Source organism: Colossoma macropomum, unplaced genomic scaffold (genome assembly GCF_904425465.1).
Source record: "Colossoma macropomum unplaced genomic scaffold, Colossoma_macropomum, whole genome shotgun sequence".
Classification (NCBI taxonomy): Eukaryota; Metazoa; Chordata; class Actinopteri; order Characiformes; family Serrasalmidae; genus Colossoma; species Colossoma macropomum.
This window is the reverse complement of record NW_023494807.1, coordinates 25,027,370-25,051,451: the sequence shown is the minus strand read 5'-3', so window position 1 is coordinate 25,051,451 and position 24,082 is coordinate 25,027,370. Positions and strand designations below refer to the sequence as shown.

Below are 24,082 nucleotides of genomic sequence, written 5' to 3'. Positions count from 1 at the left end.
TTTCAGCTGCCTTCACAGATGTGCATGTCACCCATGCCATGTGCACTAATGCTCCCCTATACCATCATGAATTCTGGCTTTTGAACTGTGCACTGATAACAAGCTGAGTGGTCTTTAGACCTGAGGACACAGTGTCCATGATTTCCAAAAAGAAATTCAAATGTTGATTCGTAGGACCACAGGACACTTTTCCACTTTCCCTCAGTCCGTTTAAATACGCTCAGGCCCAGAGAAGGTGGCAGCATTCCTGGATCCTGTTTATATATAGTTTCTTCTTTGCGTTTTAGAGTTTTAACTTGCATTTCTGGATGCAGCAACGAACTGTTTTCACAGACACTGGTTTTCAGAAGTGTTCCTGAGCTCATGCAGTGATTTCCTGTACAGAATCATGTCTGTTTTTAATGCAGTGCTGCCTGAGAGCCCAAAGATCACGGCCAGCATATACTGGCTTTTGGTCATGTCCTTTGTATGCAGATATTTCTCCAGACTCTCTGAATCTTTTAATGATATTATGTACTGTAGATGATGAAAAGCAAAAGTTCTTTGCTATTTTATGTTCAGAAATGTTATTCTTGAATTGTTGCGCTATTTGATTGTGTAATCTTTCACAAGGTGGTGAAACCCTCCTCATCTTTACTTATGAAAGACTGAGCCTCTCTGGGAGGCTCGTTTTTTACCTAATCATGTTACTGACCTGATGCCAAATAACCAAAAGGTGTTTTTTTTTTAAGCATTACACAACTTTAACAGCCTTTTGTTGCCCCCATCCCAACTTTTTTGGAACACATTGCTGGCATCAAATTCAAAATGAGCATATATATATTTTTTAAAAACAAAATTATGTTGTCTTTGAAGCATTTTCATTGAAATATAGGGTTTAAATGATTTGCACATCATTGCATTTTGTTTTTATTTACATTTTTCACAGCATCCCAACTTTTTTGGAAATGGGGTCATATATATATGTAATGTGTATGTGTGTGTTGTCAAACAGGAACATTATGGAACAAGAATAGATCCAAGTCCAAGTAGAACATGCTGAAAGAATACAGTATCATGCTTCTTAACCATCAAGGAACACGCCATCTGCCCATTAGATAAGTGTTAAACCAGTTCAGAGTTGCTCCACAGAGACTGAGCAGGTTTATTTAAAAGCACAGCAAGATCTGTGGTGTCAAATGGAGCGCTTGCATCTAAAATTACAAGAACTGAAACAGTATTTTAGATAGCAGCCAACCTATGAATATCTATGTTTTTAATGTCCAGTGAACATCCCATATATACTACATATGATTGTCAGTGTATTCAGTCTTTTCATTTTTAGCAAACGAAGTAAATGAAGGCCTGCTTTGTCTATACAGTTAGCAACAATTGGCAGTTAAGAAAACCAAATTTTACAATTATACCTGTAAACAAATGCAATAGTAGGGGAAAACTGGATGCACACACGTAGACACAAAACTCTCATCTTATTGAAATTGGGTGTTACCTTGCAAAATTCATGATATATGTTTAGTAATTTACCAGAACAAAACTGTAGCAAATTGCACCCATATAGCAGTGCAATCATTTAAACACACACACATTCCAATGACGTAGTGATGTTCCTGCAAGATGACTAATGCACTCTCCTAATTTTAATATATTACTTGGCATCTTTGAGAATTGTTTTTCATTTTCTCATCAAGAGAAGAAGCACGTAAGGAGCAAATGTTTCACACAATCTATCCAAAAATAACAGCAACTATGAACCGTACATCAGGCGCAATTACAGAACTCTGATTGAGCCAAAGTGCGTTTTTAAACGCAGAGATTATCTGTGACTAAAGACTGATAAGTTGATTAATCAAGCACACAGAGAATGAGCTAAACACACCCACCCACACAAGATCAGAGAAAGAAAGACTTCACAAAACAATGCAACGAAGGAGCTTAGGGGTTAAAATAGAGCTTCGGAGGAGAGGCCATCTCCAACATGGGACTAATTATATGAAATTCTCATCATGGTGCGATTAAAACAAATACACTTTCTGTTTCTGCCTTAATTGCTTAATTAAGGCAACTCATTTATTCAGCTGACTTTTTGTAGAATTCCTTGTTTGCCAGTTTTGCCATCAAAAGTATATCGAAATATGATTTTCTGGTGTTTTCTGACAAAGATGAGTCACACTAAAGCACTGCTTGTGGCGATCTATCTTTCTGTAGACTTTTGCGCCAATCCGAATCAACCCACCCAATTATTGACTTCAGAAGTTCTCGATTAGCTTAATGAGGTGTGTTAGTTTTGGATTGGATATGAAATATGAAGGAAGGTAGATCTCCAGGAGGACACTTGATACCATCCCATCTGACCTCAAGAACCTTTCCTATCCTTTTAAATGTAAGCTTGGATCAAAGATGCTATAGTTTATACAAGAAACTCAAACTGTTTAGCTCTGTAGAGCACTTTACCACCAAATGTTTAGTGACATCCAAGCAGACTTCTCAGACTACTCAAAACTCAGCCTTTCTATGAGCCAAAGTGCGTTTACTAATTTAACCACTGAGTTGATGAAGATGAGCTTTAATTCTTAGCTTTTTTTGGTTAGATTTAATTAGTAAACACTGTTAAAACTAGCTAGGCGCAAATGTGTGCTCCTTTGAATACATTTAACAACAGTCCATATTGACAGTCATGTAATACAGATTCCTCACTTTCATAACTACATAACTTAGTTTCATAGTAGTTACTGAATATTTAGTAATAATTACAGGGTAATACGTCTTAAATGAACCACACCCTGCATTTTTTGTATTTTATTTTTTCCTTAAAGCCCGCTTGTATAGCCGCTTTATCTGCTTTAAGCTTTAGCTCAGCTATAGCTGCTTTTCTCGCATCTCCGGCACAAAACTTTTCCTCAAAAGTAGACGTTTCTTGTAAAATGTCTCTCAGTGTTGTGCCTTTTATGAGGCTGGAGTAAAAAGTTGAGAAGCTAAAGTCAGCTTCTCATTCTGCAGCTTCTTGTACGAATTTTCCTATTCCACTTTAAATGGTGCTTGAGGCGCCATAATGTAACTGCTGCGTCATTTAAGGTGGAACAGGACAATTCGAACAAGAAGCTGGAGAATGAGAAGCTGACTTCAGCTTCTCGACTTTTTAGTGTTTGACAGTTCCTCGCTGCAGATTAAAGGTATCAAGAAACCAGCTGGAGTGATTATAACTGCAAATAATCCATTCGTGTCCAAATTATCTGTATTCATCTTAAATCTTTCTCTTTGCCTTTTCGTTAGCTACTAGCTAGGTGAGATTTCTGCGTTGCTATGGTGACCAACGGTCTACAACCTTTAGGGTTAAAGGGTGAATTAGCTGTTATACATTAACTCCAGCATTTAAGACAGTTTATTGTTTAAACTGTGCTAGAATGATCAGCAGAGCTTTTACTGCAAAGGAGGATCATTTTATTTTTACCTGAAAATCCAAAATCCAATTCTGCTGTGGAGCCACAACAAGGCAGTAAAAGATCCGCATGTTGCCGACCCCTGCTTTAGGGTCTCAACTGATGTGTTGTTGAGAGACTTCCTTTAACAATGGCGGCAGACACTGTGTTAAAAGAATGTTTACTGTTAAACTCTCAGGATCAGATGTACATATGTGAGAAGATATGGCGCTGAATATGCTGTGACGCTGCTGCAGTATGCATGTGCAGACAGTTTCACAAACTCTCTTTTCTCAATCAGAGTAAAAAAACCTGTCGAATATTTTGGTGAGAAAGAACTCGTTTTATTAACAACACTATCTGTTCATCGCCAAACCTTCGTTGTCTGGTTTGTGTCCAGCTTGTTGGCGGCTCCATTATTTAACTGCTTCTTTCAAACGCTGAGCCTCACGAGTGAGCGGTTAGTGGGCGGGATTATGCACTGTTTGCGTGATAAGCCCACGGTGCTTTATCAGTGGATTTTCTGATGATGCTGATAAACACGTGGAACCTTATTATGAGGCAATTTCATCAGCCGAACAACATATTGGCCGAGCCCTACTGCAAGAAAGCCCTCCTTCTCCTCCTCCCTCTCCCTACTCCGCAAAGGGGCTGGACGTTACGCCACAATCCTGTAGGCAGTGAACGCCCCCCCCCTCTATTTTCATTTAATAAAGTCCAGAATATGGGTACATTCCTCAGGGATCCAGTCTTATTACCCGGTGCAGTGGATGCTCCGCGTTACTGCTCCTGTTTACTTCGCTGTACTCGTCTCACACACACACAAACACACAGCTATGCTTTAATGACTCGCCCCCGGCCACTGCAGTGGACTGGACCAAGTGCCTCTCCAAGAGAGAGAGAGAGAAGGAGAGAGAAGAGAGTTGATTGGATGCTTAAGGTCAACAGAATATGCAGTGATGAGTACTTCTAGAATATCACTATCATTGTCATCATCATTGTAATCATCATTGCTGTCATCTTTAGTAGAACCGACTGACATTCAGCCACAGTTCTGTCTTTTTTCAGAGTTACCTGCCAGCATCATCATCATCATCGTCCACTGTCCTTTTTCTGAGCTTGCTTGATGAAAGACTAAAACATGCCAACTGCCAAGTCTCTTTCTTTCTGGATGGATGTGACACTTATGCTGTATTAAAGCTGGATTGTGTTGAGACAACGTCTGCCTTGCTAAGCGCTCTTCTGCGATTCCACAGAGAGAGAGGGAAGAAAGAGAGCGATTTGTATCGTCTAGTTTAAGAGTTGTTGCGTGAGCAGGACAGATGGATATGTCTCCTCACTGATATAGTGATGTGGCCTCACGTCAGTGTGAACGAGTTCAAGAGCAAGTGCTTCTGCCAAGAGAGCTCTGTTTTTATCTATGGCAAACTGCAGCTACTCCATTTGCCCTCATTCAGACCTGCACTTTGTGTCTTCACTCTCATAACTACATAACTGTGTTTTACAGTAGTTACTGAATATTTTGTAATAATTACAGGGTACTACGTCTTAAAGGAGCCACATCCTGCATTTTTTTTATTTTTCCCTTAAAGCCCGTCTGTAACATTGGTCTGGGTTGAGACACGTTTTACGTGACCATTTTCAGTCTCTCTCTCTCCTGTAATCGCGCAGGCTGTTTTTTGTTACTGTGCTTTTAGGACATATTATATATGTAATGATATAACTGATCTCTGTTCTGATTGACTGCCCTGAATTGTGCCTCATTCAAGGCCGTCTAAACACAACTTGTAGCTTCAGTGTGAATGGACAGGGCTAAACTTCTGTAGGCTGAGTAGGTGGATATTTGTAAATGGTTTTCATGACATTACAAAACTAGTTTATTCAAAATGATCTACTACATCTTGAACTATTGTTTCACAAATGTATGATATGCTTAATAACTTAGTTTTAGTAAGCCTGCATTTAGAGGTTTAAGTGCTGAAAAGGCACGAGTGAGCTGTCACAAATAATTGTACATTTTGGAAGTGGCCAGTTTCTGAAAAACACAGGATTCTGATGTGTGTTTTTTCAAAAGGCCGATCAAGAAGTCTAATTTTCCACTGTTTTAGTTCAGAACTGCAGCTACAGGGCTAATGTTGCTAGAACACTAGAAGTCAATAGTCATGCAAATATTTTCTGTTAGTACATCCTCAGAACATCTCTCAACCTGCTTAAACCACATCCAGGTCTTCATTAAGGCCAAGCAGACTTGTTGGTGTGGTTTAGGACACACAGAGTTACTGTGAACTATAAAAATGAACAAAACTTCTCCACAAAGCAAAACGCCACAGGAAGCCACAAGAGGTGCTGAATTCCCCTACAGAATCCAACCAACAATACTAACACCACATAAAAGTTTCATACACAAAACTAGGTAAACAAAGTACATTACCATATTCTCATAATATTCAGTAGTTTATATGTCAATATTAAAACACAAAGAACATTATCAACAGGAATTACGTATATAGGCAAATGAAAGGCAGTAGAGTTAGGTCTTAGACTACCTGCTTCACTAAGTCTTGCTGCACACTGACAGAGACTCTTTTTGGTACAGGGTTTTTACATACATAGTTGCTCTGTTTTAGCTTGTAATGACAATGCAATATGATTGTTGTGGGAGATTTAGTAGAAAATAGTATCAGTAATAAAAGCTATCTACTATTTTTGACAACCATCCTGCTACCCTACAAAATCATTTTCCCATCTTTTCTAATTTTAAATAGAGGTGGGGGACATGTCTCCCCCACCCCACCCGCTTCCAAATTTACAGCAATGACCTGACCCCCATTTATGTCATGCAGGCATATGGATGCTAAATTTTATTCTGTTATTTATACTTATAAACATGTATCTTCAGGTTGAAATTAAGGATTTACAGTAATTTATAAATACAAGCAACAGAAATTGGAAACGCAGTCTGAAGCATCCATATGTGATATGTGCACATGCAAAAGAGTCTGACACCTATTGTCTAAAGTGGCTGCGTATTGTGTTCAACAACACAATTTGTTCAGTGATGTCAGCAGCACATTGAACAAACCATAAACAATGGCAACCATGGTGAAAACTTTTGAAGAAGGGCTGATAGAGCTTAACTGCAACTGCCCGCATTTATGACATTTTTATTTTTGCGATAAATATGCTTGTCAGAACAGTTGATGTGAAAATGCTGACACTTGACAAGTACACATTGAAACTTGAAAACATAAATGAAAGTTTAATTTGGATATCTGAGAGTTGTCAGCACTTAACTGGATGTATTAACACAAATGATTTGGGTGACTATTCACTTACAATGTTTGTTAGCAGTGCAAGCAAGCAAATTTTAGACACTAAACATGTCTTGACTGGTAAGTGGAAAATTATGTAGATTAGATTTTCTCAGGTTGTGTAGATTAGATGTTGAACAGTTTAACCTTCGACTTCATCCAAAGTTTAGCTCAAACTTCAGCAAACTGCATCCAAAACAAGTCCTCCATTCTAAAATCAGCAAGTACTGGTATATCAGTTGGCTGAGAGCTGTTAAAGAAACTGCCCTGGCTATAACAGAAGTAGCTTCCTATTACAGATGCGTTTCAGCAGGCTTTCTGTTCTCTTATTAAATTGTCTGTGGTTACTGACTGTACAGTACAGATACGGCAGATGGAGATTAGGCTGTAAAACACTGGATTATTCTTTTAAGACAAAAATACTTCCACTTTGGAATCAATTCTAGGAAACGAGAAAGTGAATCAAAACTTCATATTCAGTTAGTGTGAGATATGAACCTGTCTCCGGCTCATTTCAGTCAACAACTCGCTCGGGAGGTCCAGAGACAATTAATTACTGACTTAATTAATAATTTTCAGCTAATGCCTCCTTTAAATGAATGTCCACTGGACAAACTGCTTGACTGCAGCCAGCTTGCACTGTGGGTGCCTCACACGGACAGTTAACAGTTATTTAAAGACAAACACCATAAAGATGAATGGTCATATGAAAGCGTACTGAGTTATGAGGTGGTGAGATGATGTGTGCACTTTGGTGCTTGGAGCCCTGGATGTATTTAGCCCCTGCAGATACATAAGCATAGGCTCATATCCCTTTCACTTATTTCAGTGGAAGTCCCTGTGGTGCCTTTGAGAAGGTGAAAGGGCCAACACACATTATTACATTTACCTTTCTCTCTTTCTGTCTTGCTCTTACTCTTGTCCCTCTTTCTTTCTTCCCCTCAGTTGTCTGGAGCACTCATTCACTTTCCCTTTAACTACTTCTTTTTCTTCCTCTCTCTCTGTGCTATATTAGAAGCCTTGCTTGTCTGGGCTGGGTACTGAGTTGGCAGTGGTTATGGCTCCAGTGGTTGTTATATGAGCATTAGCTCTGTGTGTGTGTGTCCTGCAGGGGCATGCAGACTGACCCGTCAGCACAACTAATGGGAGAATGTGATACACACTCCTCCTGCAACAGAAATAACGCTGTCTCACACACACACACACACACACACACACACACAGAAAGACAGGAAAAAGTTGAGGACACACCAGCAACAGACAGTTGTGCCAAAAAGCAAATTTGGAAATGACAAATTGCGATGCAAATAAAATCCACTGGACAGGACACTGCTGGACAGCTTGTCAGGCAAATACAACACAGTAAAAAAGATGGGCAGCAAAAAAAAGCAGAAATTGTGATCATATGCAAAAAAAACTGCTTATTTTCTAAGTGAAAATAAGTTAAAGCTGCACTATGTAGGTCTTGTTTGTTAAAGTAGAAAGAATTCACATTACTGAGTCAAGAGAAAAAAAATCTGCTAAAAATATGGCTCTTGCGCTGCTGTGTGTCCCTGTAAAGCCTGAAATATTCATTCAGAGGTCAGAGCTGTCGGGTCAGATTTGGTGGGAGTCTTTACATATTGATTTCACTCAAACAGACTCCAGAAAGAAGGACCGGTTCTATATGTACTGGTTACCTGAGCAGTGTTGGTGGGTGTGTTGCTGATCTGTACAGAGCTGAAAGTTAGTAAAATGAAGGACCGAGATATCGCTGAATATGGAGAGGTCAGAAGGCCCAGTCATCCTCTGCAGCATCACCCGTGCTCAAAACAAAGAAACGTAGAACTAAAGAGAGTCAGCGTTCTAACAATTTATCCTATCGAGTATGCACATATCATTAGCATAGCGTGGTAACTCAGTGTGTTAAACGTTTTTAATGTTAATTCAGTACAGACCAATCTTAAAATTACTACTTGCCCTCCGATGAGGTGATTTAGGCTATCAAATGTCCTAATTATTCTTCTAATGCTGTTACCATTTTCTGATAAGGTGATTTGCCAGCTTTTTGTTCGCATTTTCCCATTCCACCTTAAACAGTGCAGCAGTTACATTCTGGTGGCTGAGGATTTATGATGACTGCTGCACCGTCTAAGGGAAGCTAAAATGGAAGAGCAACAGAGCTCAAGCTATAGCCACAGTTAACGTTGGCTTGGCTTTTCGGAGGTGGTGACAGCTCTGTGATCTGAGGGGACTCAGAGTGATGCTGAATTGGCTTTTTTATTGCAGCAGACATTGTATGTTTGTTAGCCAACTACTGAAAATAGCCAGCTAGATTATTACTGTATTACTGTTGCACCAGTTTAGTTGCCTCCAGTTTAGACATTGCATGAGCCGACTCATTGGACAGCCGAACGCGCTATGAGGAAAGCGCCACCCGCCAGAGTGATGGGGGAAGAAAGGGGACCATCCTACCCACCCAGAGAGAATGAGGCCAATTGTGCTTTCTTCGATCTCCTGATGATAGGGCCAACGCTTAGACGGAAACGCAGCCATCTGTGCAGTAAAACACCCGTATACCTTATGAAAGCAGAAGTACTGGCGGGTGCAGGACGGGTGACTGACGTCAGTCGCTATAAGAGGATACTTCCTGTTTTTTGTATCTAGGCAGCAACGCACTTTTCAGTTAGAGGACAAGGTCTTTGTCCAATCCTGTTTTGTGTCTAGGCAGCTAAGCATTTCTATCAGTCAGAGGACAAGGTGTTTTGTCCATGACCTTTTGCCTGTACATAGTCTTACACTCTGTAAGCAATAAAGCAAATTACATTGAATTAATACAATGTCCATAACGCGTTCTGTCAGCTCAGGGGATCAAACTGGAATGAACACACCCACCCAGTTGTTGTATGAATGTTAATATTAGTTAGCTATCAGTTATCTGTGGTCAGGCAGGTAACATATCCATACTCTTCCCCTCAGTTCTGCAAAAGAGCAGTTCAGATTAATCTACTCGGGCAAGGGAACCCCAGCACAGCCCATGTTATAAAATGTTCCTCTGCTCATTTCGTGCAATTACGTATTTCCACCAGAGAGGTCGCCAGTTCCCCAAATTTGCTAAACTTACAAAGTGCAGCTTTAACACATCCTCTACGACTTAAATATGGCATTTTTCTGCAAATTTTAGTAAACAGTTTCTATTTACTTGTGTTTAACATTTGGGGAAAAAAAGAAAATTATAAAATGTGCCATAACCTTTGCACAGACCACATTTTGTGTTTTATTTTTTTCCAATATGTTAAATTTAGCAGATGAACAGGTGTTGTGCATTAAAACGTGCAGAAGTGTGTAGAGCATGTTAACTTATTTTCACCTCAACAAAACATTGTGAACCAGCGGTGCCCAAACTTTTGCTTACATCTGTGTATATTAAGGACTGTGCAGAAGTCAGACACCACCCTTCATTTATTTCAGTCAAAACAGCCAACAGTACAAGTTATTAATTTTCAGGAGATATTTCTGAAAAGATTAGATATAAGATAATGCACTTGGATAAGGAAGGTCAAAGGACAGTTTCCAAAATGGGATTTTGAAAACTATACTGAGAAAATTGGACTCCTAACAACATTGTTAAACCTGGTAGACACCAAAACTGTCACTGTCAGATTAACAGCACTTAAAGCTTTCATCTTTGAGAGAGAGGAGAAAATCAAGCTGCTTCAGATCTGAAAAACTCCACAGGTGTTTCTGTCCATCCTTCCACTGTGAGAAGACAACTCAGCACTATGGGTCTGAAAGGATGTCAAGAAGCTCTTACTGAGAAAAGGAGAGTACAGACCTCAACATCACTCAATGTGTTTGAATTACTTGGATCGTGAGAAGCAAAAAATGCAACCAACATATAAGACTGAACTTTGGAGAAATCCCTGCAGATTTCTTAGAAAAACTGAAAGCAAGTCTTCTTGAACTTCTTGAAAGAATGCAAACTGTAATAAAGGTAAACAGTGGAGACACATTCAGTACTGAAAGAAGATCTTTATATTCAGTTGTTGAGGCTTCTGTGTAATTTTCTGTTAAATATGTTTTCTGATTTTTTTCTGACTAAAAAATATTTTTTTGCCATTTTCGACTGGAAATTAAATAAATGAATGGTGGTCTATGACAGTACTGGATATTATGTGTAAAAAGTGCCCTGAAATGACCCCATGACAAAACACCAAACAGCGGAAGAGCTTAAATGTAGAGATTTATTTGAAATACTGTATTAATGAATATACAGATGTAATGACTTTGCCAGATGTGTCACGCTGACTGCAAACTATTCAGCGCAAGGCATTTTAAAGGTCTGTACAACACCTCGTGATCTAAACAAAAACATGTAAGTACTGTATTTTTGTTTAAACATTTATGGGCAATAATTGAATATTTCAGTAACATATTACAGCTCAGTACTCAAAGGGCTTTGACATATTCAGATGAAATTTTAGCAGCTAAAAGATGTTCCTATGTTGATCTAACCAGTCATGTATTCAGAGTTTCATTCATAACTGGTTTACCTGTTGATCAATCAAATGATTGTGATTTTAACACAAAGTAAGTAAAAGGCCTGCAATCAAGTACTGCCACTTTTGTAACCGCAGGACAGCACTTCATGTCCGAGCTGATGAAAATGGGCTCATTTTGGCAATTAAGAGGAAAGTTACAGAAAGAAACACGTTTTCATACAGAGATTCATTTGTGAAGTTTCTGGCTGCGTAATTCAGCAGTTGATGACATGCAGAGCCATATTTTGAAGCTTTACATTTTTATGAGGCTTACAACAGATTTTCCTTTCAGGGAGTGATGAAAATATGTTTATATAAATAAAATGCAACGTCACTGGACACCTTAAATGTACCTGAAGTAGCTAACAGATGCCTGCAGTGGTTAGCATCGGATGACAATATTTTATTTTGTTATAAAACAAGAAAAGTATAACCTTTGTTGTCTTAGCATAAGAGGCGATCTGTACCTGATAAGTTGGTTTAGTGGTTTATCTTTTTTCTGTTTTAGATATTAGGTATAATTTAACACACTACAAAACAACAATTTGGAATTACACTGCACAGAATAATTTTTTCCATCTGAAATATCTCCATATTGGTGCTGTCAGAACAAAAACTCGTATCTCCAAAATAGTAACTTAACAGGAGAAGCCAAAAAAAAAAAAAGAAAAGAAAAAAACCACTTTAATGTAAGTCAGTGGAACCAGACTTTTTACCAAGTCATTTTGGGCCGTTTCTTTTGGTCCATTCATCATGAAATTTACACACAATGTAAAGGGCAACAGGCACTTTCAAACGGTCAAAAACCCGAAAAAGCCAACAGCATTGATATGTAGCTTTACTTAGATGCCTGTATTTCACTGCAAGTGTTTCTACATTCTTGGCCAGGGTTTGATTTGTGGCAGAGGTCTTGCAGGTCCCCTGGTGGAAAGTCTGACTATGATGTGACGTATATATTGTGTATTTACATATTATATTTTCACTGTATTTTTTGTCAGGTTTACCTTTGTAGTGTTTTAGTATTACAAGGCAGGAGTCATATAAGGAGTGAATTACTGTTTATACGGCATGGCAAGTAGCTCTAATAGCGCATGTTTTCTCAGTTCATTCATGAAATATTATTCTGGTAGTAAAAAAAAAAATTCAGATTCAGTCATTAGCAGGTAGGTTTCGTGGGTCCCACAAGAAGTAAAACCAAAGTTTTTGGTTTGCTGGACAAATGTGTACAAATTCTGGCCATATGTTGGTAGTTGTGCAGAAACATTATATGATGCTGTAAGCTACTGTGAACATTATTCATCACATTCTTGAACAGCTTAGAATGGAAACTGGTTTTTGCTAACAAAAACATTCCAATAGGCAGCATCTGTCATAAGGCCTACTTTAGCTAACTTTGATCAAAACTGGCAGATATAACCTTCATAGTGAATGGCGCCTATTGGATTATAAACATTTATGTACGGTTATGTCAGTCGTCATGACAAGCTTATGTAGGTGTCATATAGCCTTATGAACAGCACCCTACAATAAAGTGTTACTGTTGATAGTCATGACGTCCCTTGAGTTCTAGGATTTAGCCAGATAATGTGAGGTACAAACTCCAAAGTACTAGATCATTCTAGAGTATCATGATGGTAAGTTCTGAAACACACTGAAATGCCAAACAGGTTCTAGATATTCACTGAGTTTTGGCACAAAATCTAAAGTGCTTGCAATTATTTTGGGGAAAGTGATGTAAAGTACCAAGCTATGTACAGCTATGTTAGGAATTCAGGCTTGGCACATCTGCATTTTATCCAGGGAGAGGAATCGACTGCTTAACGCAATGAAAACGTATAAACAGTAACATCCTCCAAGTCTTTTATGGGATCCTGGTCCCTATGGACCCCCTCTGTTCAAACCCTGCTCTGTTCTATGTTGCAGGTTTAGTCAGTAATGTATTTAAAAATGATAAGATCGAGTACCTCATTAAGGTAAAAGAAATGCTGAGATGAGTTCTGACAGCAGTATATTCAAGTAATAGCCCAACTTATCTCCAGTAAATACAGCTACACCATAATGTCATGTAAAAAAACACAGGATTTACACATTATACTGTGTTTTTTGTGATCAGACAAGATGGTCGGTTGTTAAAGCCTTAAGTCACACCAATTTCATCAAATTAACTCAAAAGAGCTCAAACACACACAGCTCAACCTTTTACTTTCCAGGGCAAACTTATTACTGTATTATGCCTCTTATTACTTATTACTGTAATGCCTCTTATTCTGTTACTGCCCTAATTCAGATAGGAGACAGATATGAAAGTAACATGTAAGTGAACAAGGGAAATCTGGAACCTCCCAACTGAAGGAGTTAAAAAGACTGCCATGCTCTTGATTAATTTCAGAAACCAAGACCAATTCAAGCGAAGTCAAATAATTCCAAGTTGTTACAGAGGAAAGTGGAGATACATTTTGTCTGCTTTTTTTACTGTTTCCTTTAATGATGAATCATTTTGACCTAAACCAAGCATTTTTTAACCTTTCTGACCTCTAAAAGGCCTTGCATTTACGTTTCCTCTCACTCAATATAAAAGAAAAGAAAAAAACAATACACAGAAACAAACAGTGAGTGACTTCAAATATATACATTTATACACATGCTGATAAATGTTCATTGTGCATTTAATGCAAATTAAGGACAAAAGACGAGTACGGTGGTTGCAGTTGTTTTAGATCATTTCCATAACATTTTCTACCCCCTGATAGTGTCCAGTCAATGAAGAGATAAGGACTGTCCAGGTCTTGAAAGGACTCTAGAATTAGCCCTCCTTTGGAAGTTCTTGTATCTAGGCCACTTTACAAAGAGCGCTAAGTAAGAATGTGGGACACGGCGCCCTCTTTCAGGTCAAACCCTGCTCATGCCAGTAGACCTGGCAGTAGCTGCTAAGGCTCTCTTTGACTCTCTTTAACTCTTCCCTCCTCTTGGACACGCATGCATTAGAGATGGCGTATCATGTTTTCTTTTCCGATATCGATACTGAAACATGAGTCTCGGCTAATACTGATCCACTTTATTGAATAACGCTTTACTTGAACGCAGCTACATAACATGGATAATGAATGTGTCATGGCAGACATCATATGCTGTCTTCAGCTGTCATGACAGATTTTGTTCCGTAATATAACAGCGTCATGTTTCCATTACTGTTAACTGTCATGACAGATGTAACAATGGGTAACACTTTCTTTTACAGCCTCTTAAGTTCTAGGTATTCACCAGCTAAGTGTGAGGTACAAAATTAGTTAATTACTTTGAGTAACATGATGGTCCAAAACTGAAATGGCCAAAAGGTTCTGGATATTCACTGAATAAGTGGATCCAAAGCGCTGTGCAATTATTTTGGGTAAAATGATGAAAAGTACCAACACAGTCCTCCTCAATTACACTGAAATGATCAACAGTTTGTAGCAATTAAACTGATAAAGGACATAGTACAACACCTCATAACTATTTGGAGTAATAAGGTGGTAAATACAGGCATACACTAAATTATAGTGTAGTGTCACATTTAAGCAGGAAACAGAATCAGAAATTAGTTATATGGCATAATACGATGGTACAAAATACAAAGACCATTTTTTGAAGTAAATATTAAGCTACAGTAAGAATCGTTGTTTCTTTTACATCCCACATTTAATTTCATTTATAATGAAACACTACGCTATGTCAGGCTTTTTGTACTTTACTCATATATTATCATTTTACGTTATATGACTACGTTACTTTTTGCCAAAAATATTTACTCAGCATTGAGGAGATCGTGCCACGTACAATACCTAGAATCCGTTTCTCAGTTCAGCGTAATTTAGTTAGACTTCCAAGGAAAATAATGATCTAGAACTTGAGTTTTTACCTCACACTTACCAGACTGATATCTAGAACATAAGGGTGTGTAAACAAAAGCCTTACATTTTGAAAAATTTGCAGTTTTTTAAACCACTTAAGACAACCATCTAAACTGCACAAATGCTAAGCATGTGCATAGCTACTCATCCTTATATTAGCATTAGGCTACATGTGCTTACTGTTATTATTGCATGGTTTTATTTTATGTTGCACTATAAGGCATTTATCTATCCATAGCCACTGTTTTGAGGTTGCACAAGCATTACAGAACACTGACAAAACTCATTCAACCTCATGAGAAACTAACAGCATTTGTTTGGAGATGCTGAATATCACAGATTCCAGTTTAAAATGCTGCGTCACTGAGCTGGACTGTGGTGTTGCAGCTAATCATAAGACAGGTTGGAAACAACAACAGATCTGCCACCATGTTAAATTTAGCTCAATTACACAACAAAAAAACCTACACACAATCTTTGCTAAGTGTGATGCTTCTTTGCAGGCAATATAAATATCATTTGCAATTATAAATGCACTTTAAATGTATGTAATTTGAAGAAAGAAAAAAAAAAAGATTTTGGCAGCATTTTGTAAAGCTTGTCCAGCGTAGAAACATTAGCTATGAAAGAAAGCACTAGTGGTCAGAGCATGGATAGGTAATATTTCAAGCTAAATTTGTTACCGAATCTGATCGGATTTGATCTTTTTTTGTCCTCCAATATCCGTTCCGTCACACTGGCCTGATACAGATACTGGGTATTTATTGGATGGATGCCGTCTCGGGTACATATATAATCAGAAGTGATGGATGAGAGTCCCTGATTGCGTTGATGAGGTCATGGATGATGTCTAATTCCGCATCACATTTTCGAATTTGATGATACAGTAAGAAGAAGGCAGAGTAGAGCTCTATGTAAGTGCTGGCACATGGCCAGCTGTTTCGACGAGCAATGCATTCTGCTCAGGTCCGCAGAACTGACTCAGACAAATATCTACTGCATAAATAACTAATGAGTTTACGCTCCTTCTTCTCCAGCTTCTTCTCTACAACTATACCCTGCAGGACTCCCGACTAGCATCCAAAGAGCAACTTCTGAAAGAAAACCCAATAAAGTGGAGTAAAAAAACCCAAAGATGTCAACAGCACAAGGACTGTATACCATATAGTCTGAAGAACAAAAAAAAGACGACAATGAAAACAAAATCATATTTTTTGAGCAGTGTGTATGGCTGCCTTGAAGGGGACCACTACAGATGTTTCAAAATTTCTGCATAAATAAGTGGTTAAGATATAAATAGTCATTCTGAGTGGTTTGACATGGAATGCTCTGTTGTACAAAAACATACTAAATTCTCAGTGTTGGTGACAGGAACCAGATGTCTAAAGGCAAAACAGTCCCCAAAGAAAAATAATTCAGATTTACCACTATTCATCACCATCAACAGCATTACATAGACAAACTCGGGTAGGTTCACTGGTGCTTTTGCATAGTAAATAAAATGGTTACGTTTGTACTGTAGACATTGTGACCCCTGGTTCCTATCACCACCACTATAAAGAAAAATGAGTCAATAAGTTTCTTTACAATGAACCATTTCTCATTAAACCACACTGAATGACTTTACAGCTCAACCATTGAATTGTGCAGAAATTAAAAAAAAAATCTAATTCTCATTTAGCACTACTTATTTAATTTTCTCATGTTTTAGACTAAATATTGATACATGTATGAATGAATATGGTAGCGATGTTTCAGCTAAAAGAAAGTTATGCTGAGTTATTGTCAGAGTGCCATATGATGGTATAGAGAGGTATGCAGCTGACTTGGTACAGACTATGAGTGAAAAGAGAGAAAATCATGGAAAAGAAGCAGGGTTTGACCATCTCTCCTTTGCTAAAACAGCAGCCATGTTACCATCCAACCTGTTTTACGTGGAAAAAGTGAAATAAATTTAAAGTGCACAACATGGGCACCCAATATCTCTCAACATAGCTCAATTATCTTAAGTGAGTGTTTTTATATATATATATATATTTGTGAAGCTAAACATTTAATCCAATCCAATACATTTGAGTGTTAAGACTCAGTTACTACACTCTTATTGATAGTTCTTTGAAGGTTCTTTAGTATAGACAGTGGTTTACATAGAACCATGACCACGCAAAGAACCATATGTGTGCTTAAATGGTTCTCTGCATGGTGAAATGGTTCTTCAGGTTGATGGAGAATGTGTTGTATATGGTTCTATAAGTACCAAATAGGGGTCTTCTACTGTTATGGTGTCAAGCTTTCAAAAACAGAAGAGCCCTTTTTGGTGCTATATAGAATGCCTTTTAAAAAAGCTTTATAAAGAACCATCTTTTTTTTTAAAGAGTGTACTCTTATTACCCTTCATTTTTGACATCCTTTAAAATGTCCCCATGAAATTCACTTGTGGAGGGATGGAAACGTGGCTAGTGTTTGAAAACTGAAATATAAAATATAATATAGCTGGTTCTAAACTGGTTAACACAAAGAAATATTGCTCATATACCTAACACAGGAATTCCAGACTACTACTGAAAACATTTGGTATCTATATTTTGCATTGTTTTTTTGGTTTTTTTTTACAAGTCTACTTGAACAGACTGAGAAACTCCCATGGCATGTTTGAGATTTTCAACTTTTGAACAACTTTTTCATTCCATGTTCTAAACTTTCTGCTTTGTCCTCAGTGCAATTTAAAGCCAACCATTCAAAATCCTGATGGCTCAATCTGATCATTTTGAAAGCTTTGAATAGATAACTAACTCTGTTGAGTAAGAGACTGTATGTTTATGTGCTGAAGAAGTTTGTGTCATATATAGTTAAGGATTTGAAAGGATTGTAAAAACATTTGTTTATGGCGCATTTTTTTCACTTTAAAACTCTTTCCTATAAAATCAACACCAAACACAACTATATACATACTATACTGTGCATAGCGTTCATATTTTTCTTTCTAGAAATAACGTGTGTGTGTGTGTGTGTGTGTGTGTGTATGTGCGTGCGTGTATGTATATGTTTAGTAACAGTAATAACAGACTTCGTGACGTGGCCAAATAAGGAAGTCTGTGACTATACTGTTTATATCTTTGGAAAAAAAATGAATTTTTCAAAAATCGCCCATCGTGTTCTGTGGTAAACAGAAATGTTCCAAAGCTGATACAGTTTTGTCCTGTGTACATTTTTCCTGAATGTCATTGTGTCTCCTCATATATGACGTTTTTAAGTAGTTAATACAAGCAAGCTAACACTTCTGGATATTTAGCTGATCTCAATAGGTTATAAGAAAGTAAGGCTACTAGTGTGACTATAAACTACTTTCAAACTACCGTAGTATATAACACCATTAAGTAGTAGAACAGATCCTATAACTGCACTAATTCAACACTATGACAAGTTACCAGCTAAAAGGGATTTTGGAGAGCCAGTTTTAAGATATCAAATTAAACATGCATCAGAAGTGTTCATTGTCACTGTCAGGTAAAAACCTTCCATCTCCAAAATGATAACAGGACATTGAAAAATGCTACTAATTTCAAATGAATGTAAAAGTAATACAGTTATATTTTGGGTAATTTTGGATGATTTTGACTGTTCCATCTTTGATGAAATGTTTATGCAAAGGGCAGCTGACACTTTCAGATTATTTAAAAAAAAAAAATGCAGATACAAGGTTTTATCCCAACAGTGACCACTTAAAAGTTAAATAGTTAGACGTTTGGACACCCCTGCTCACATTGCATGTTTATTTGGATTTTGTTTATTTATATTGATTTGTTCATCACAAAAGTTTAATACAAGGCAAAGGCCAACTTGAGTCTTCATATAAAATGTTTTCACTTGCCAAGATTGAGTTTTGTGCAAAATATATTCACAGTTAAAATAAAATCTTGTTACATTAACTTTTAACTAAGGTTAAGACAGTTTTTTTTTCTCCTGTGTTGTTACTTTTATGCTGATATGAGGTTTTGTTCAGACAGCAATGATATAATACTCTTTACCTGGATGTTTTTTCTTGTTTAAAGTAATTTTATCATGTGAGAGTTTTATTCTGTAGGCAGATCATGTTGCATTATGTCTTGAAAAAGCAAACTATCTGCATTATATCTCAAATCAAGCAAAATTATGTCAGTGGAAGACACTTTCTCTAGAAAATTACTCAAAACAAGCAAAAAGTGTCTAGAAATAGAATGAATAATCTGATAATATTCTTACGACAGTGCATTTTCAGTGTATTCCTACTACTACTTTGTGACTTTGTCATTCAAATGACACAGTGATATGCATGAAAACTTACATAGGACAAAATGTACAGGCTTTGGAAGTCGCTGGTTAACCACAGTACTTGATAGTGACGATTTCAGAAAACACCATTCATTTTTCCCATAGAAAAAAAAACAGCCTGGACCTGGGGCTTGTTTGGATGCTAATGCCAAACCATAAAATCATGACACGTTCTCAGGGGTCTGTTCCCTGCTGATCAGTCAGTAAATACGGAATTCATTTCTCCTCTTTGTCTGTGGACTCAGGAAACATTGTGTTACAGCATTTTGCTTTGCATTCCACTGTATGTTAATGACTGTTTGAAACTAATGATGTGTGCAGTTTATGTATACAATCATTCAGAGCTGGATCACATGACCATTTAGAGCACTGTAACCCCTTACTATTGCCAGCGAAGGGAGAAAAGTGAGTTATAGGAATTATGAGTACTGGTATGTTGGATAATATATATGTTTATATGTGGGTGTCAGTGTGTGTGTATAAAGAGAGCATGTCTGAAGCAGATATTAGGCCTTCGCTGCCGTAATAAAATAGGGGCAATCTCAGAAGACAACAGAGCGCCAGACGCAAGCAACCAGGCAGAAGAAGGTCCTGTGTGTTTGCATTCATATGTGTGTGTGTGTGTGTGTGTCTCTCTCAGGTCTCTCAGTTCAAGGCCCACTGCAGTGCCAGGGTGAGGATGAGGATGGTGAAGGTGGGCAGAGTGAGTGGAGCATTGCTGGATCCAGGATTGGAGTATCTTACAGAAGGTTCATGAGGAGGAGCCATCACCACATCAGTACCTTTGGTAGAGTCTGTAAGGGCGAGAGAGTAAGAGAGAGAGGGAGAGAGAAAGAGAGAGAGCAGTCATTCTTTTTATTCTTTCCATTAGAAATTTTCTTTTTGTCCATGATCCCAATCTGAGTCATTTAAAGGGCTCATATCAGAAATTCCTCATTTTTCTGAAATGTTTGAAAGTTTCAAAACGTTCCATTCACTTCCCAGTCCATACAGTGCATGTATGGAAATCAGTTTACATAAAGCATATTCACATATAAGCCCCTATTCAGACTACAGATGTTTAGCTCCACCCATTCACACTTAAGTTATAAAGAGTGTTTCAGCCCAGACTGCCTTGGCAGCCAATCAGGAAACTCAATTTTATAAATCAATATTAAAAGCACAGTAAAAAAAAACATGTCAATGGGATGAAGAGAGGTTGAAAGGCATGTATGAATGAATTATGACTTTATGGTACAAACTCAGCTCCAAAAATTTGGGACAGTAGGAGAACTGTAAATAAAAACAAAGCAATAACAAATTCTTTTTGACCTGCATACAATTGAAAACACCAAAGATATATAATCTTTCAGCTAATTAAGTCTATTGTTTTTTGTATATACGCTTATTCTAAATTTAATGCGTCCAACATGTTCCAAAAAAGTTGAACCCATGATACTGAAACCATGATACTATCAACTGTTAATTATTCACCTCTTTGCCTGTGGAAAGCACAGCTGTTGATCATTCCACAAACTTCCCAGTATTACACTGCCCGTGTCCCAGCTTTTCTGGAATGCGTTGCAGGCATCAAATTTGTAATTACCATATATTTACAAAAATCAACAGTTGATAAGATAAAATATTAAATCTCTTCTTTGTGCTATTTTTAATTCAATACATGTAAGTCACTGTTTTCTGTTTTTGTTTGCATTTTGCCTTCTAACCCAACATAAACATACAGAATAAGTGGGGCTCAAGGGAAAAAAAAACAAACAAAGCAAGTATCTGCCAGAACAGAGTCCTACCTGAGATTTGTATTCTCTTACATATGGTCATTATCACGGTATCAGATGACAGATTTTAAGGTTCATCAGGAACTCTGTACAATCTTAATGAAGACCTGGATGTAGTGTGAGCTGGCTGAGAGAAGTTTTGGGCATGTATTTAAGGAAAAGATTTAGGTGACTACTGACTTCTAATAACTGTTAGCAACGTTAGCCATGTAGCTCCGATTCTAAGTGGAAGAAGCAAAATCTGGACACCAAACTTGCCTTACCTGATCAACTACATCTGAGTAAAGTGGAAAACTGTGCAAGTTAGATTTTTTTGCCAAACTTTAATAATGTTAATAAGTTAGCATTAATAAGGTTACTGAATCCTGAGTGCTGGTGCTGAACAGTGTCTAATGAATCTGAAATAGTTACTTCTGATTGGACTCTTTCATTTTCTTCTCTTAGAATTACACTAAAGGGAAACGTACACAGTATTGTAAAGGTTAACCAGGCAGAAAGCACATGTTCAGAAAGGAAACTTATTTATTTAGTCTTCATTTATTTTGAACTGGGCACAGAACAGGAACAGCTATTTTATGGGTATTATTATCATCATCTATCAAATATATTGCTAAAAATATTGCTGAAAACTGAAAAGCAATATCACGGTATGCCAATATCACACTGATACATTGCCAAACAGTAGATTTTCTTCGCCAAACTTTCCGCTACTTTGTTTTTTCTGCTACTAAGTCTTTTGCGTTTCATTTAATCATGATCTAATGTAAACCTGAGCTCCACTATGAAGATGCGCACAAAGGTTTTTTGTGCAAATTCCCCACAGAGAGGCTGAATGAAAATAGATAAAAGAGCTAATGTGGCCCGGTGGAGATGCATTAGAGTGCAGCAGCGATCCACTGTCTCCATTAAAACACATTAAAGCTCTTAGACTGCTGTATCAGGGACAGACTGCAGCAGGTAATGGAGCTTAAACATCTACTCGTTCTCAAAATACACCCACCGCCAATCAATCAGCAATGATACGCTCACAGCAAATGACAAAGCACACACACACACACACACACCTTTCTTTACAGACGAAAGATCTGGCCACTCTCATTTTCTCAAATGCTCTCATGAACTCTCACACACACATAAATGCAGTGGTGACTCATGCTTCGTACTGATTGCTGTCAGTAATGGACGATCCTCAGAAATTCTCCACAGCCAGTCAGCGATAGATCAGTGAAATGGAGACGGAACAAGATCATCCTTCTCCATAACGGACACTGTGGGTGCGTGATAGAGAAAGAAAGCGAAAGAGAGAGAGAGAGACGGATCTTTACCGTTCCATCACCATCACACAGGGGTGCATTACCACTCTATTATTTTTCTCCATGTAACCCCCCGTCAAAAAGCTTCTTCTTCTCATCTCCTTATTTGTCTCTCTCCTCCTCTGTCCCCCTTCCTTCCCCTCCATTTCTCTGAGCTCTTTTCTCTGATACATGCAGTGATGGCAGGATCGAAGTGAATTAACTCAGAGTGTGTGTGTGTGTTGTGTCAGTGGATTAACAGAGATAAGCGGAGATGAGTGTGCTGCTCTGTGCTAAAACCATCAGACTCGACGCTCTTTAGCTCAATGCTGACCTTAACCCTTAGAGGTGGAGATTTTACTGTAGTTCTGCTGTACTGTTATTACTGTACATTTAGGATGACGGAGGGTCATGCCTCTCCCAGTATTCGGAGGAGAGTGATCACTGGCCAAGAAATATTATTATTATTAGTTAAAAATCATTGTTTTTAAAGCAACTACTTTATTCAAGAAACATATATATCGCTGCTGTCAGAACAAAACCTCATATCTTTATTTTTGTTTTTCAGTTTTTGAAAAATATATCCTGTATATCCTGTTCTCTGTTAGATATTTCTTCACTATGCATTCAGCTGTATTTATTCTGACCTGTAATGGTATGTAATTGGACATCTGCTACATGAAAATCTTCAACAATTGCAGTAATAGTTGTAATAATCCATTTATTAAACATTTATAAAAGATATGTAACAATAAAAAATTGATTCCTGTATGTTATAGGTAGTGTCAGGTGATTTCTGATGTCTACTGCATTAGAACTAGTAGGAGTTTAACATGTCACTAGTACGCCGATCAATGTTCTACAGTTGTAGTCGTTACTAATCACTTTTTAGATGCTAAAAAAGGGCTAAACGAGTTTTCTGTTTAGATATAACTTGTCTTTTGGTCCTATTATGTGATTTAACTTTACATTTTTACATCTCCCCCATCTAATGTTACTGTTTATATTATGTACAGTGTCCAGTGTTGTAAATGGCCTGTGCAGTGTTGTAGTGTTTGAGCATTTCTATCACTAATGTTTAGTGTTACTGTACGCAGTTCACTGGTTCATCTACCTAAACTGGTTCATCTACCTCTAAGGTAACACCACCAGTTTTTATTTTATTTATAGGTAATGTCATATATTGTCTCCCCTTCACAGACAGCTTTTTATCTTCTTTGAATCTCTACTGCTTGCCCATCCAGTGCTGAACCAGCAGCGTCAGCAGCTACTTTTAGTGTGGAGCCTGTCAAGCCTGCTTCTTTGAAAAAGAACACTGCTTCACCAACAAATGATGTCTTTCATGAAAAAATTACACGAGTACCTAATAAGAATGTAAAACTGACCTCTACATCGGAGAAAGTATAAACAAGGACTTTGTCTGCATTCTCATTTGTAAACTCTGCTGCTGTTTAATTTTTCCTACTGTGACAACGTCCGCTGCATTGAATATGAAAGTGTGAAAAGGGTTCATGTGCACACTGCCTAAGGGGAAACAACAGCTGTGTCTCCATTGACTTTCTGCACA

At 37.7% G+C, this 24,082-nt stretch overlaps 1 protein-coding gene and 1 long non-coding RNA gene across 3 annotated transcripts in view; one reads left to right on the top strand and one right to left on the bottom strand.

Moving 5' to 3' along the window:
* Window positions 1-21,213, top strand: part of LOC118796835 — a 41,030-nt gene extending 19,817 nt beyond the window's left edge. Inside the window, exon 6 of the long non-coding RNA XR_005005914.1 lies at window positions 20,089-21,213. This is a non-coding gene — a long non-coding RNA (uncharacterized LOC118796835). The remainder of the gene's footprint in view (window positions 1-20,088) is intronic.
* Window positions 19,746-24,082, bottom strand: part of gpc5c (glypican 5c) — a 281,178-nt gene continuing 276,841 nt past the window's right edge. For both annotated transcript variants that reach the window (XM_036555964.1, XM_036555965.1), the window contains one exon: window positions 19,746-20,242. In XM_036555964.1, coding sequence (XP_036411857.1) covers window positions 20,094-20,242 — 149 coding nt within the window. In that variant the 3' untranslated portion in view covers window positions 19,746-20,093. The remainder of the gene's footprint in view (window positions 20,243-24,082) is intronic.